Source organism: Danio aesculapii, chromosome 1, assembly GCF_903798145.1.
Source record: "Danio aesculapii chromosome 1, fDanAes4.1, whole genome shotgun sequence".
Taxonomy (NCBI): domain Eukaryota; kingdom Metazoa; phylum Chordata; class Actinopteri; order Cypriniformes; family Danionidae; genus Danio; species Danio aesculapii.
The window spans coordinates 52,706,337-52,722,462 of NC_079435.1; the positions used below are offsets into that span (position 1 = coordinate 52,706,337).

The window sequence follows — 16,126 nt, forward strand, 5'->3', positions numbered from 1 at the left end:
TTTCCGCTCATACCAGATCCTGAGGAAAAATAAATATGTACACCTGCGGTTTTATATGATATCAACACGACATTTAACGAACAAGTTAAATCGTTTTTAGTGAGATTTTCCTTTATTAAGACACTAAAATCTCGTATAATCTTTTAGACTGACTGTCCTTTTGCTGCTCCTTCTCCTTACAAATGTCATGAATAATAACTCTTTTATCTGTCTTGTCTTTATTTTTTCCTCTGTCTTATCCTTTAACAATCCTATTTTTAGGGCCCTACTTTGGTTTTATATGCTTGACCTTGGGAACAGACTTATTATAACAGAAGCTCTTTATTATGTACCATAATCCAATTTTCCCAGAAAATTATTGTTACTACAGTCATAGTTTATGGTCCTTTCTGTAGAAATGTAAGCCCGTTTATAAATGAAGAGGCACTGCTGATTACACAGTAATTATGAGGTTATATATATATATATATATATATATATATATATATATATATATATGTACACATATATTATTTGACCTTTGTAAACCGTGACTTGTTTACAGTGTTTCACATGATGACAACTGAAAGAGGAACTTTTCTAACCCACTGAGTGTTATCTGGCAGTGTAATCCATATTAATGGAAATGAGAAGTAACGCCACAAACAACTGTGACTAATCTTTTTATTTAGACGTGTCCCAGTGGCAGAGGAAGAAAATATTCTTGATTTCATGCAACCCTGTCCGTGGTGTAATGGTTTTTGTGACATTTCACGCTAACACTATCTCTACTGTTTTTCTGTGATTAAGCTAAACTTGTTTGGCAACTTCTATATAAGATGTATATGGGTCAAAGGTGATCAAACTAAGATCCATATACAGAGAAATACAAGCAAAGTGTTTGTTTTAAAAAACTTATGGCAAAATAAAACAGTGGTGTTCCAGAATGATTGTTATATAGCAAATTTAGGCATAAATGAAACATTCTGACCTATGCTAATTAATATACAAACGAGAGCGATGATGCTATATTTAAAATCATAAGTTGATAAACGTGTGGAAGCGCTGGTTTGAACAACAGTGGCAAAGTATAACGTTGTGCGAATTGACAAGCCTCTTGTGATGTTTGGGATGAAAACATCCTCTGAATTAAACTGCTGTAAAATTGCATCAGATCATTTTATTTATATTGTTTTTGCATAAATCTGTTAATCAAACTCAGTCCTGATCAAAACTACTAAATTGTTCAGAAAATTACAGGATTTTAACTTTTGAATTGGCAAATTCATAAAGGATGTCACTGATTTGGCACATTTTCAATATAAAAAGTAACTGTGGACTGGATTTTTTCATCTTTTAATTAAAGTCTTGGACATGTGAATGATTAACAACACTGGCTTTGATGCAGTGTTAGATTTTCATTTGTTCTCCCTAATTAACTGTTGGTGGCTGTTTTTCCCCTATTGACTTCCCTCCAAAGAATTGAGAACCCTCCAAATCAAAAGCCACAATTCAGGAATTGTTTGAAAAACAAGTCACTTATACACCAACATTACAAGCATGCTGAATTTGGCAATTAAAGAGTTAAAATCCTCTTATTTTCTAAGCAATTCAGTAGTTTTGATGAGGACTGAGGTAGACAGATTGATGCAAATAAATTGAAAAAAAATATTTAACTGACGCATTTTTACAGCAGTGAATGTTTTTCTTCCCGAACATAACAAAAGGCTAGTACATTTGCCCAGAGTGTATTGTGGTTTAAAAAAAAAAAAAAAAACCTAAGCATTTTCTAAAAATATGTGTCAAAATAAGACTCGTCGCCAAAAACCATTCTGCTAGCTGAAACAGACAAGGTTATGGCCAAATTAAGGCTCAACATCACCCCAGAGTGGATGAAAAGATCCCCAACAGCACATGAGGGTTATATTACCACTGAGTGTTCTAGAGCTGCACTGAGATCTTTTAATGTGCAATTTTAATATCAAATGATTCTTGTTCTAAATATACACAACTTTTGATTTTTAATTATTGGTAAATGTCATTTTAGCGAGTGTTTTCTGAAAATCATGATACAAATGCAGATTTCTTTTGCTTAGCAAAACTAAAATGGAGCAGAAGACGAACAAATCAAAGCTGTATTCTAGCTCACCTTTGATGCTTGGAAACCCTTTTAATGAAGGTTTAATCCACCCGTCTGTTTACATGCATTCACTGCAGTGTTAAACATTTAGAATTGATAACTGTATAAGCAGTTAAACAATTCAGACAAATAGATCTATGAAAAGAACTTCCTCAAAAGCATTGCCTTATTGCTTTATTGTCTTAATATTGAGCATTTGCTTCTTCAAAATCAACATCGCTAACATCATCTAGGAAGGATTTCTGCTATTGCTCCAAAAAGCTAAATATTACAACATACGGTCAACGCAGAGCCCAGAACAAACTAGAACACATCTAAAAAGAAGAGTTCACCCCAAAATGAACATTTGCTGTTCATTCACTCACTGTCAGGTGACTTTGCTTTCTCTTCAGTTGAACATTAAAGGTTTTTAACTGAAACTGTGATACTTGGTGATTCATAAAATGCACCGGCTACCTGGACTTTAAAAATAAAACAGCAAGAGGGAAACATACAGGCTAAACAAAATAAATAGCAGTGACTCCTGAAACACTGAGGTCTTCTGAAGCTAAATGACCCGTCTGTGCAAGAAACTGAGCATCAGTGTAGAGGCCGAGGTCGTCAAATGTCAATTAGGTTTTGTTTTTTTGCACAGAGCTGTCTTTTTGCTTTATTAGACCTCTGTGTATTATCAGGTATAGATTTTTATTTTCCCAGTATGCATTTCTTGACTCTAAACTTGCATGTTATGAATCACAAAGGACACAATTCTTCTTTAATGCATGTCCTGAAGGTGAATAAATTAAGCAAAATGTCAAATTTGGGTTAACTATCACTTTAAATCACAGACGAATGGTCTTAACACCCATAACACACAGTTAGAAACTCAGAGTAAGGAGATTTAGGACATCCTTCACTTCTTGTATATCTTCATCTAAAAAAAAAAAAGTGTCTGATGAGGTAAACGCTGCATAGCTAAAAGGACAGATCAGCCAGAAATGAAAATTCTGACTTATCCTTTCCCAGCAAACAATTGTGTGTTTAATAGACGTCCAATAGACATCTAAAGTAGGTCAGACAGGTTTGGAAGAAGTAACTCTGCAGGAATTGTTTTGTTTTTAAAAGATGTCTAATAGACGTCTAAACAAAAGTCGTCTTGGCTAAAACAAGGCTAAATAATGGGCTGTCAGTGAAAATCTAATAGACGTCTAAGAATAGGCCAAAACTAGACTAGTCATCAAATACAGATTAGACAGATTTTATATGTGTAGTCATTCATTTGTTTATGTGATGACTAGTCTAGTTTTGGGCTATTCTTAGACGTCTATTAGATTTTCCCTGACAGCCCAAATTTAGCCTTGTTTTAGCCAAAACGACTCTGTTTAGACGTCTATTAGACAACAAAAACTGCTTGCTGGGTTACTTCTTCCAAACTTGTGACCTACTTTATTCGGTTCAACGAAAAAGTAGATATTTTGAAGAATGCTGGAAATCTGTAACCACTGACCTCCACAGTATTTATTTTTCATGCTACGGAGGTCAATGGTTTTCAGCTTTCTTCAAAATATCTTCTTTCGTGTTGAACAGAAAATAAAAATAAAAGTGTTCAGAATGACTTGAGGGTGAGTGAATTTTAACTTTTGGGTGAGCGTTCCCTTTAACTTCAAAATCCCCTTTAACGGAGTAGGTAATTGGGAGATATGAAAATAAGCCTTATAGACATGATATGTCACTGTTTAAGGTGCAATTATGCAAAGTTGAATAAATAGGAGTGTGTTAAATCAGTAAAATCTCAGGTTCAGTTACAGCACAGTACAGCATGAAGCCCATTTCATCAATGTCGTCCTCTGTAAAACCCTGAAACAGATTGACGTTAGCTTTGAAGTAGCTAGGCAAGACGCCAGTCTCCAGGTATCCAATTAGCTCAGTGATCGCCTGCAGAAACCTGTCGGAAAACGCAGATTCTGACCAGTCAGTTTCCTTTTCACTCATGTGCAGAACGAGGTTGCTAATATGGCTGCCGTTTAGCTTGCGCAGCGCAGGACAGTTGCGACACACCGCCTTTAGTGTTTTCAGGCACTTTCTTCTGGCTCCTGAGTCTGCTTGGTCAAGCGCTGCTAGCCTAGCTGTTTCGCTGCTGTACAGGCTCTGGTACCACACGTAGTCGAATGAGCCCGTGATCTCTCTCTGCGCCATTAGTGTCATTTGGCCAAGGCGCACTGTTGGCAACACTGTGATATAGAAGCGTTCTCCGCTGTCGTGACTGCTTTGGGTCAAGCCTTGAATCTCCAGTTTGAGCTCTGGAGACCCAAGCACCGGTCGCACCTCGCACTCAAGGGTTCCGGTCAGCGAAGGCCAGTTCATCGATTCCATCACCGATTTGCCGAGTTGCTCACAAACAAGCCGCGATGACAGATATGCGCCCAACAGATGTCGATCCCAGTAGCTGCGTCCCCTCGGGAAATACTCTAGGTTTTCACGCCGCACCATGCAGTACTGAGGGTGACCCAAAAACGTGTCCTCGCCGGCAATAGGAGTCCACAGGCTCGACTCCAACTGTATCAAACAAAATAGGAACAAATTAAAAACTTGTTTTGGGAGGACTCAAATTTACTATCCATCCATCCATCCATCCATCCATATATATATATATATATATATATATATATATATATATATATATATATATATATATATATATATATATATATATATATATATATATATATATATATATATAAATATATAAAGACAACTCTCATAGTGAAGCTTATTTCTAAACTAATTCAAGAGGATCACATGCTAATGATTGCTCACGGCTGGTCCCTCATTATTCAATACATGACTACCCAATCAGACGATTTCTAAGTCTGATTTAAATAAATAACCAAAGTTCATACCGCAGCCATCTTCGTTTTGAAGAATCCCCCCCTTCCACCCCTACTCCTTTCCTAGATTGGCGGCACGGCAACCCAGTGGTTAGCACTGTTGCCCTACAGCAAGAACGTCACTGGTTGTAGTCTATACCAAGCCAATCGCCGTTTCTGTGTGGAGTTCAAATGTTCTCCCGGAGCTCGTGTGGATTTCCCCTGGGTCCTCCCACCATCAAAAACATGTAACTTATGTTAATTGACTAATCCAAACCGGCACCATAGATGTGCTCCTAGTAAGTAGCTATTTCTTCATAGCAATCCCTAACTACACACTAGCTTTAACAGCAGAGGAGTTCTCGAGATCTACCTGAGCTCAAACTCCCCTCTTGCCCTGCAAACGGGAGGGAGCCCTGGGCCCCAGGATCACAGCTCAGGGCTCCCCCCAGGACAACATAACAACACAAGACGCATGCATTGCTCAGGTGTGAGTTTCACAGCGGAGTGTAAAAATCTTGATGGTTCTGTGGGTCTCATCTGTCAAATCTGATCTTTAATTTGTATCTTCTATTGAATTCGGATCAGGTGATTGGCTGGGCCATTCCACAACTTGATTTTTTTTCTCTGAAAGCATCTGTGTTTTGGATCATTATCTTGCTGAAATGTCCACCCTGGTTTCATCTTCATCATCCTGCTAATGTAGATTTTGGACTGAAGCAGCTAATATTATTTACATTGACGAAAGGCAGAGGGTTGCCGAAGAACTACTGAGAGATTTCAGCTGCTGTCTGGGCTTTCACTGCCTTTCTACACCTCCCTTTCTTCATGTTCATTTTATCACACAACTTAATTGTAAACTAATTAGATTTGTTTTCTTTGCATATTTGGATTTCTTTGGTTGTTACCAACATCCAGTGAAAATTTCAAGTCAACAGCACATTTAGAAATAGGTTTTCTGAGAAAAATGGTGACGTGTTCAATACATATTTTCGCTGCATACATTAAAAAAAAACAACAACAACAACAACACATTTTTAATATAATAATAACTTTTATAACAATTACAGTAACACACTAACTATAATATTTGCACTGAACCCTTGAATTTGATCACTTTTTTAACAAATTTATCAACAAATCAAAAATGCTATTTTAATTCACTCAGTTCACTTTGAACTACCAAAATTATACAATATAATAACATAAACAATGAAATCTGCACAATCCAGGGCATCAAAAGTATTTTAAAAGTGAATACATTTTTTAAAATAAATGATCTAAAACGGCACATGAAGAATTAAACAGCTGCTTGTTGAGGTAAAAAAGTTTATGAACATATACATATATATATATACACACACATATATATATATATATATATATATATATATATATATATATATATATATATATATATATATATATATATATATATATATATATATATATATATAGTTAATTATTATATGTATTGAAATCTCCAAGCTAGCTCTGGACATCATAAATCTCTATGGTCAAAGATGTATGGGTTTACAATTACTATAGTCTATTAATAATAATAATAATAATAATGTGTACAGAAGTGAATGTTGCTACCTGTAGAGGGACGATCAGACACGCGTGGTCAGCAGTCACCACCTGCAGGTCATCGAGTAGCGACCCGGCCAGAGTCATGTCTCCCAAGGGCATGTCGGGGTGTTTGGAGTGCAGGAAGGCCTGGATCTCTGTGGCGATGTCTAACGCTCGCTGCTGCGCAACACACACCTCCTCGGCGGACAGACACACTCGAGTCCTGTAGTACTGCTGCAGACGCTCCGCAAATGTCAACACACACAGATCCATCCGCTTCCGCCGCTGAGGAGGAGGATCTACATCACACCGCTGCGGCTCTGAGGAGGGCAGCGGAATGGGCTGGGACAACTCCGCTAAACACACACACAAATCTTTTACCACCTGCTACAATACCAAAGGTGGTCAGTCAAGAGGGAGGAGAGTAACATTAATTTTGGATGAAACGCACAAAAGCAAACATATGAGGGACAAAATACCATGAATAACGAAATATAAGAAAGTGAGTTTGATTTTACTTCCATAATAGCACGTGTTGTTTTTATTGAAGCGAGAAATTCAATGACAGCATCAACGGCTAAACTATCCTAAATGGGCAAATGAAGTAAATTATATTCATTCCAATAACAGCAATATAACTTTTCGTTAACATCTATCTGTGTTAAGGTAACTAACATGCTTTAAACAGACAATTTACATTTAGTCACTAAGCAGATGCTTTTGTCAGAAGCAAATTACAATTGAGGAGACATTCAGTGGTTTAACAAGAGGCAATACACACAAGAAGTGCTAATTATACAAAGGAAATGTTAGTGCTCGGAAAATTAGGTGCTACAGTAAGGTTGTTTATACGTTTTGCTTTTTTTAATAGAGACAGAAGAGTGTTTCTACAGGTGGTTTGTCAAACCCACTCACTTGTGTGAAGCACATTTTATAAATGCAAGGTGTTTTTTTATAATGATGTTATTTGTAGCTGGTTCTAAACTTGCTCAAGTTAAAGTGATACAATGTAATTTACCCCACAGGAACTACAGTACTTAGTATTGACAAAACTTTATAACTTAAATAAAACACACTAGTAGGAAATATTACATTTTACTGGGTTCAATGCATCTTAAACTTGTAATTTTGTTGGTTCTAGCCATTTCGAGTAGAATGTTTTTGTGCAGTGTGTATTTTGGCTGAAGTAGTGATGCACTTTTAGTCCATTGGTTCGTTTGAAATGATTAATGTCTTCATGATTTGTGTTATTTTTTACTAGAACATGATGGCCAGGCAAGTAGATGCTTAAAGAATATAACAATTTTTCTATTACAGAATTGCAATTTCCGGGAGTGTAATAATGTAAGACATGGCATACAGTTGAAGTTGCTATTATGATACTTAACATTTTTACAAATATTTTCCAAGTGCTGTTTAATGGAGAAAAGATTTTAGAAATGCATTTTTAAACAAAAAAAGTGTAAATATCAAATTTATTTTGTCTTTGCCATGATGCCAAGTAGTTATTTTGCAAGATACTAGTATTCAGCTTATTGTGTTATTTAAATGCTTAATTGGGTTAATATGGCAAGTCGTTGGACAACAGTGTTTTTTTTTTCTGAAGCTAATTGAATAAAATGAATTCTTATGGGGTTATTTATATTGACCATAAAAAAAATAATTATAAAATAAAAAAAATAATACACACACATTTTATATATAATATATATATATATATATATATATATATATATATATATATATATATATATATATATATATATATATATATATATATATATATATATATATACTTATATATATATATATATATATATATATATATATATATAAAATTATTATTCCAGCCAAAACATTTACTTTATTACAAGAAAAAAGATTATAGGAAATACTTAAAAAAAATCCTTGCTCTGCTAAACATCAGTTTTGTAAATATTTGAAAAAAAAAAAAAAAAAGAATTTACATTTCACTAATAATTTTGCCATCAACACTATGATCAACCTGGATTTGATGCGTTTTCATGAAATATTTTTAAGCTGTGCAGAATAAGAGTAAATAGGGTAAATGCTGACCAGTCTTCCTAATGTATTTCACTAGCATGTACCTTTCTTGGTGGCGGCAGCGATCTGTTTCATGACCACTCCCTCTATCCCCTTGTGGAGCATTTTAGGAGAGGCGCTGACCAGGCTCAACTCCTCCCAGCTGTCCGTCATCTTCTTGTCAGGTTCCTCATCAGGAGGTCTGCCGGCACGCTCTATCAGCTGTGACATCACAGGAAGAGGAGGATGAAATAGGAAAGACATTTGTTAGAAAGACTTCAATCATTTAACATATTAAACTTAATCGTGACCACTTATTTTTATATTACACAATTGTAGTAGAAGTCAAAATAATAATATTGCTTAATTTTTACTGATGTTAACATTTTATTTTAACTATATTTACTTTCCATACATCACTTTTATGAGTTTAATTTACAAAATAAGATAAATAAAATAAGCGTTTGGCAATCAATGTCTTTTATTGATCCAATCAAAGTTAATGAGAACTGACATTGTTTGGTTATTAACAATCCTCAAAACCTCTTTTCTGTTCAACTGAAGAAGGTCAATCATTCAAGAATAGTTTTTTTGTCCATAAAATACAAGTTAATGTGAACTGGAAGTGTTAAATTTCAACATTCTTTAAAGTAACAAATTTCCACAGAAGCAAGTCAGTCATTCAGGTTTTAGAATGACAAGAGGTTGAGTAAGGCAAAATTCATTTTTGTGGGGTTTCTCTAAATCAATAATATTATAAGAGAGTTCATACACATTTTACTACTAAAATTCCATGACTTTTCCATCATTTTTTCAAGACTTTCAAGTAAATTTTATGACCTCATGTTTCATGCAATGTTTATTACAGCATCTCGTAAAACATGCAACAATCTATTTAGTTTATATTTATATCTATGTGAATTTGATTTAGATAATGCTTACACCGAACTAATAATGTGAGAGTATGTGATTGGCCAAGGACAGAACAGAAAGACAACTAACCTATAATCAAGTATACAGATATGTTTTCCCATGAAGTTTTGGAAAGTGTGGTTTTTCTGATTTTCCAAAACTTTTCCAGGTTTTCCATGACCGTATGAACCCTGTTATAATTATCCACCATTAATTCTTTGCCTTATTAAAGTAGTTAAATGCACAGTCTTGTATGTTTAACTTACTGTCTGATAGTTTTTTGTTGTTTCTGATAAAGTTTGTAATGTGATTTACTACATTACTTTCTAGCAATTCATCTTTATTTTTTCATAGGAACAATTACTAGAAAAACTTTCCACAACCAAAGATGTTGAAAACATGTTTTGGCACTGATGGATTCTATAAACAATATGTTTTTGCACCATCATAGTAGTGTAGCATGTTATAAGCTAGAATAATGAATAATCACCCGTTTCACAGCTAATGTGGCAATGCCCAGAACCGCAGCTCCACCGACCCCCAGCACCAGCCTGGCATTGGACAACAGGAAGTCAATGACAGCAGCAATTCCATCTTCTCCTCGCCTTTTACCAGAGTAATACATCCCTTCCTCTGTGAGAGTGTCTGAAAAACAATAGAGAATATTATGCCCATTTGATTTTACATGCGCTTCCTCAAATCTCCAAGCCTGAATACATGTGAGGAGAATAAAATCTGAAACCACTAGTGGACAAAACATCTCATCACCACAGACATTGATAAGAGATGACTGACTGAAGTAATCTACATACGCAAGAAATGAACTTTTCACTCCATTAGTTTTCTTTAGATTTCTTCATTTTGTGAATTCTGAAGAGCAGACTGCATTTTCCCTTCAAATAAGTATTATTTTAACTGGTCATCTACCAAAAAACATATCATGTTCTAAACATGGGATGAAACAGAATTATTAAAGAAGAATAAATAAACAAAACACTTGGTCATACTGTTGCAAATATGTCAGAGAACCCCTTTTTATTTTGATATTAATGGTACTTTGAATTACACCAAATTAATAGGATAGCTCATAGAAAAAATGAAACTTGCAGTTAATTAATTTACAGTGATAAATTATGTAAATAATAGAAGATTTTACCTGAAACTGTGGTATTTGATGATTGATAATATGCAAGTAACTGACTAATGGACTTTAGAAAGTTAAAAAAAAAAAAAACGTTCTGTTGTTCTGTTTGACTTACCAATCCATTTTAAGGACATTATTGTACCATAAATAAAAGTCAAAGTATTAACTTAAAGTCAAAGTATTAACTTAAATAATATTGCTTAAATTGATAATTTAACCAAAACTGTAAATTTCCTCCCCATTGATGCACACTCAAGAGGTTATAACCTTTTATGAATTTCTTTCTCGTTAAATGCAAAACTAGACATCCTGAAGAATGCTGGTAAAAGGGGTTAGGGTTAACATTCTTCAGAATATCTACCTTTGTGTTCAACAGAAGAAACTCAAACAGGTTTGAACAAGTAGAGAATGAGTAATGATGACAGAATTTACTTTTTTTTTTAGCTGAACAACCACTTTAATGCAAATGACACCATTATTACACCATGTTATCTTCACGATCCCAAATCTCAGTGTTGATGTGTGCTACGTGACCGGCCAGGCATTTATGGTACACCTGCTTCTCTCTCTCCCTCTGGGTCAGAAATAGCCCAATAGGATCTTCATGAACCCAGCACCAGGAGGGGGCTTTACCTAAACTAAATATAGACCCATGTGGCTTACTAACTCTCCACTTATTGAGACCATTTGATGACCCTGTGGTCTCCAACTTATACTAGGCTTGGACTTGGTTAATTAAACGAGTTTAAGCCTAATTATTTTCATTGCAAAAGGTTTAAAAAGGCTCACATGCTTAACCACATTACAGTGGTATTTTCTCAAAATTATCAGTATGTTCTTGGCCAAAACAACAAGAATAAGGCCAGCTCAGTGTGTATTTATTACAAACACAAGGCCTGCATACTGATGGACTTTAACACTCCGATAACATTAATTGTATTGTCAGTCTGGACAGCTGAAGTATACACAGCTGAGTGACTCTATCAGTGGTTTGAATCTGACACGAGTTCAGACGTGAAGTTTTACACGTACCTAACGTTTGTCCTTGCAAAATGTTATATTATTTCATAATATATCTACAAAATCATCGAATAGGTATTTCAGTAACTCAATTAAACTAAACTCAGTCAAACAATAGTGTTTCCCTTGTGCTAGCGTTTGCTAACTTCGACAGTTTTCGAACGCACACAAAACTAGCTAGCATGTTGATATATTAAACGGTTAACAGCTCATAAATACGCGTTAAACAGCTCACTTACCTTTATAAGGTAGTTTTAATTCGGAGCCATTAAAATATAGTTTTAAATTCAATACTTTTGCCCAGTACGCACTCGCCCTCTCGCCTAAAACAAACACTTCATACGTCACTACTGACGTACATATGGACCAATGAGATGACAGTATGACGCGACGTCAGGATTTCTTCATAAAGTATTTTGAATAATAATTTTGTCAAAAAAATCTTTTGTATATTCACAAAAATGGTATACTTCGTTTGCTCTCTTAACTTAGATCCTTCTCATTGTAAATTTATTATTATTTTATTGCTTTTTCTGGCTTACTTTTACATCCATAAATGTAAATAATAATAAAAAACCACCCTTACTTTTTATTTTCAGAAAGCATTTTGATTTATATGTGAACTTCTTAAAAGGCTCTAATAATTATATTGCATATAAACTCTTTCTTGGTGTAAATCATTTCAACTTGTTAATTTGCTGGAACCCTTTTGTCTCTGTTCATATTGTCTCTTTGTAAATGTTCTTTCTTGCATAAAAAAGTCAAACAAATAAATAATAATAGCTTCGTCTGTTCTTAGAGCTATCCTCACAGGTTTAATGCATCTGGTCAAGTCATATCCAATACAATACAAAAAATATGAAGGAATCAGCTTTATTGCTGGACGGCATCGACATTCATGATAAACTCATAGGAATAAACATATTAATCTGATTCTTCAGCAAAGAAATCGTATTGTTCCGTGAGGCAGATTCCATTTGGTTGCATTAATTATTAATATAGACTGGAGAAAGCTTGGGTGTTGCCTCATAAATACTTTCTTCCTAATAAAACTAAAGAAATCCACTTTAAAATATTGCATAAATATATCCGGTTAACTCATTTATTTACAAATGTGTTGATATTCTGAGCAATTGTACATGTTGTTGTAAGGATGATGAAACTTTAATACATTTTGTATGTGTGAATCTGTTCAGAAGTTTTGCTTTGACTTGTACCATTATTTAAACATCCCTCTTAACAGTGCACAATATTTTAGTTTAAAATAAATTATTTATTATTACTCAGAATCTGCACATAAATCTAAAGAATTTATCTTCAACTTTTTTATTTTATTTAGATTTTTTTTTATACATAAACAAAAATACATGGCTTCAATCCCTACTTTACGACATTTTCTGATTGAGGTGGACTCACTGCTCAAATTTTTCCGTATGTCAGATTTTTGGTTCCATATAAAAAAGAGCTGTTGTCTGTTGACTCTGATTTGAGTTAGATAGCTTTCCTGTTATGCTCTTTTTTATTTCTATATACTTTTCATTTATTCATTAATTTTCTGGCTTAGTCCCTTTATTAATCAGGAGTCGCCACAGCGGAATGAAATGCCAACATCCAGCTGCAACCCATCACTGGGAAACACCCATACACACTCATTTACACACATACACTACGGACAATTTTAGCTGACCCAATTCACCTGTACCACATGTCTTTGGACTGTGGGGGAAACCCGGAGGAAACCCTTATACTTTTATACTATTGTAATTTACTTATTTTTTTTCTCTGCAATTGATGTATCTTGTATTTTCCTTCTCTTATATTGATCTCCTGATTGGGTTGTATGTTTTCATTCATGAATAAAAATAATAATAATTTTGTATATGTATGTGCATTACAAAAAGTATTAAACAAAAGTTTTATTGACTGTTTTTATCTTTCCTTGTTCAATTCCTATAATAAAATTATTTTATTTTGGCAATTATTTTCTAACTTTTAAATGATTCAAATTAAATTATTTAAATTATTCTAAATTATTATTATTCTTTTTCCCAATTATACTTGTTTTTAACAAAACTACTTCTGATACTTCTACTTCAAAAATAATTTAGCAGTATTTTTCGTCTTAAAGGGCACCTATTTTACCCCCTTTTCAAGTTTTAACGCAAGTCTGTGTCTCCAGAATGTGTCTGTAAAGTTTCAGCTCAAAACACCCATCAGATTATTTATTCTTTCTTTTAGAACATTAGATTTTCTGCTCTGAACACAATCAAGCTGTTTATGTTGCCTGTGCCTTTAATGCTAGTTATGTTAGGATTGTCTGCTTTAAACACCATGTACTGTGGCTGTTTTTGTGGCCTGTGCCTTTAATGCTAGTTCTCCCCGCCCACCGTTCCCCTGTGCCTGTAAATCTCTGCCTCAGCTGCGTCAGATAAACAGCACAGTGACAGACATGGAGTTTGTTGTGGAGTTGCAACGATGAGTCACACACAATGTCGTTACAAAGTTCACACATGCACACACACAGCGCACATGCTGAACTTTGCACTGTTTTTGCATGGCAAATGTGACAGGATACACATTAATATCCACTGCTGTATGGATATCTGTTACTTTAATGTACAAAATAAACCTGATTTAACATCCACAAACCGAGATTGAGTCTTCTTTTATAATTGTACTGACATACGGCTGTGGTGATAATTCTTTACAGACATCCACTGTTTTAAAAACGTTTTAAAATTGTAAAATTTGATCACATTTGATGATGATTGATGATCACGGAGCGCTCAACAGATCTTTTAATCACAGTTGCTTTGCGCATGTCTTGTTGACATGATTATACGTGTGACTATGGAGTCATGTTAATATGAGACTGTCAATCAATTCAGTGGGCAGGGAAACCGCACTACTACTACACGTTGTGATGTGCATTAAAACGAGAGGGATTTTGATCCTATTTTAACATTAGGAAATTTAAAAAAAAGAGACTTATTGTGTTTATATCACCCCAGTATGACTGTGAACACACTATAACTACACACAGTTCTGTCCTAAAGAGTTTACAAAAGATGATTTTCATCATAGGTGCCCTTTAAAACAAAAGGTTTCTATTTTTACTTAATATTTAGTACCTTATATTTTCAAGAACACATAAAACACAACTACGCGATTCTAATGAACATTAATTAGCAGCTTGGTTAGGCAGATTTTAATACACAAATTGTCTTATATTAGTTATATTAGGGAAATTATTTTAAGTTAACCTTGTTCAAACAAAAAAAAAATAAAGGGAACACACAAAGTTTTGAAAAGAGTATAATATCTGCATTTATATGGAGAAACAAAAAACTCTAAATCAAAGATTGCTTTGTAAATCAGCACTTGATTGTAATCACTCTGTAATATTCCATACACAACAAATTAAATCAAATTATTGGGTAGGCATGAAGTTCTCACGCCACCTAGTGGACAGTCACACTCTTTTCACTTACAACCAGCTAGAACACAGGTGTCAAACTCAGCTCCTGGAGGGCCGCAGCTCTGCACAGTTTAGCTTTAACCTTAACTAAACACACCTGATCAAACAGAGTCCGGCTTGTTTTAAACCTCCAGGTAAGAGTATTGAAGTAGGATTGGAACTAAACTGTGCAGGGCTGCGGAGTTTGACACCCCTAAGCTAGAATAAATAACCTGTAGGAGATTTATTCAATATTGTCAGGTAAATTCTGGGTACATTAAGGTAAAAATTGTACCCAGCTATTCAGGATAGGAGAGTAGCACAGAGCTAAAGCCTCACTAAACATGTTTAATTACGAATCCATCAAATGCATAGTGTAAAAACTAAACTAAAATCAGTAGTACTGCACAAGTGTGGAAATGAGGTTAATAAACTGAAGGAAAATCTCACCAATAAAAACACAAAGTAAACGTTTCAGGGAAGATGGTTTGCTATTTAAAATGTTAACTACAAAACAACGCAACAGGTATGAATAATCATCGCATTACTAGAAAAATAACAAACTTATTTCCAAAAACAATCGCCCTTTTAATCTTTTACGCAGGCTAATCTACTCCATATTTCAACCTTTAAACAAAACACAGCCAACCTCTTAAATACAAAGTAGATATATATACACATATATATATATACATATATATACATATATATATATATATATATATATATATATATATATATATATATATATATATACATATATATATATATATATATATATATATATATATATATATATATATATATATATATATATATATATATATATACATATATATATATATATATATATATATATATATGGAGTCTCATGTATTCAAACAGTTTTGTATTGAAGTTCTCCACTGAGACACACTGCAGCATGTTTCAATATTCCTTCACTTCCATTCAGTCTCAGAAACAAGCAGTAATATTAACATAAATGATCAACTCTTGCCATTAAGACAGTCTTA

The 16,126-nt window shown here is 34.1% G+C and overlaps 1 protein-coding gene across 1 annotated transcript; it reads right to left on the bottom strand.

Moving 5' to 3' along the window:
• Positions 1–2,276: 2,276 nt before the first annotated feature.
• On the bottom strand, positions 2,277–11,994 carry mief2 (mitochondrial elongation factor 2). Its single transcript, XM_056462740.1, has 5 exons — positions 11,896–11,994; positions 9,983–10,137; positions 8,646–8,802; positions 6,565–6,893; positions 2,277–4,654 (listed from the first exon to the last, which is right to left on the bottom strand). Exons 2-5 carry the CDS (start codon positions 10,115–10,117, stop codon positions 3,875–3,877), a joined length of 1,401 nt encoding a protein of 466 aa, XP_056318715.1. The 5' UTR covers positions 10,118–10,137; positions 11,896–11,994; the 3' UTR covers positions 2,277–3,874.
• Positions 11,995–16,126: the final 4,132 nt, after the last annotated feature.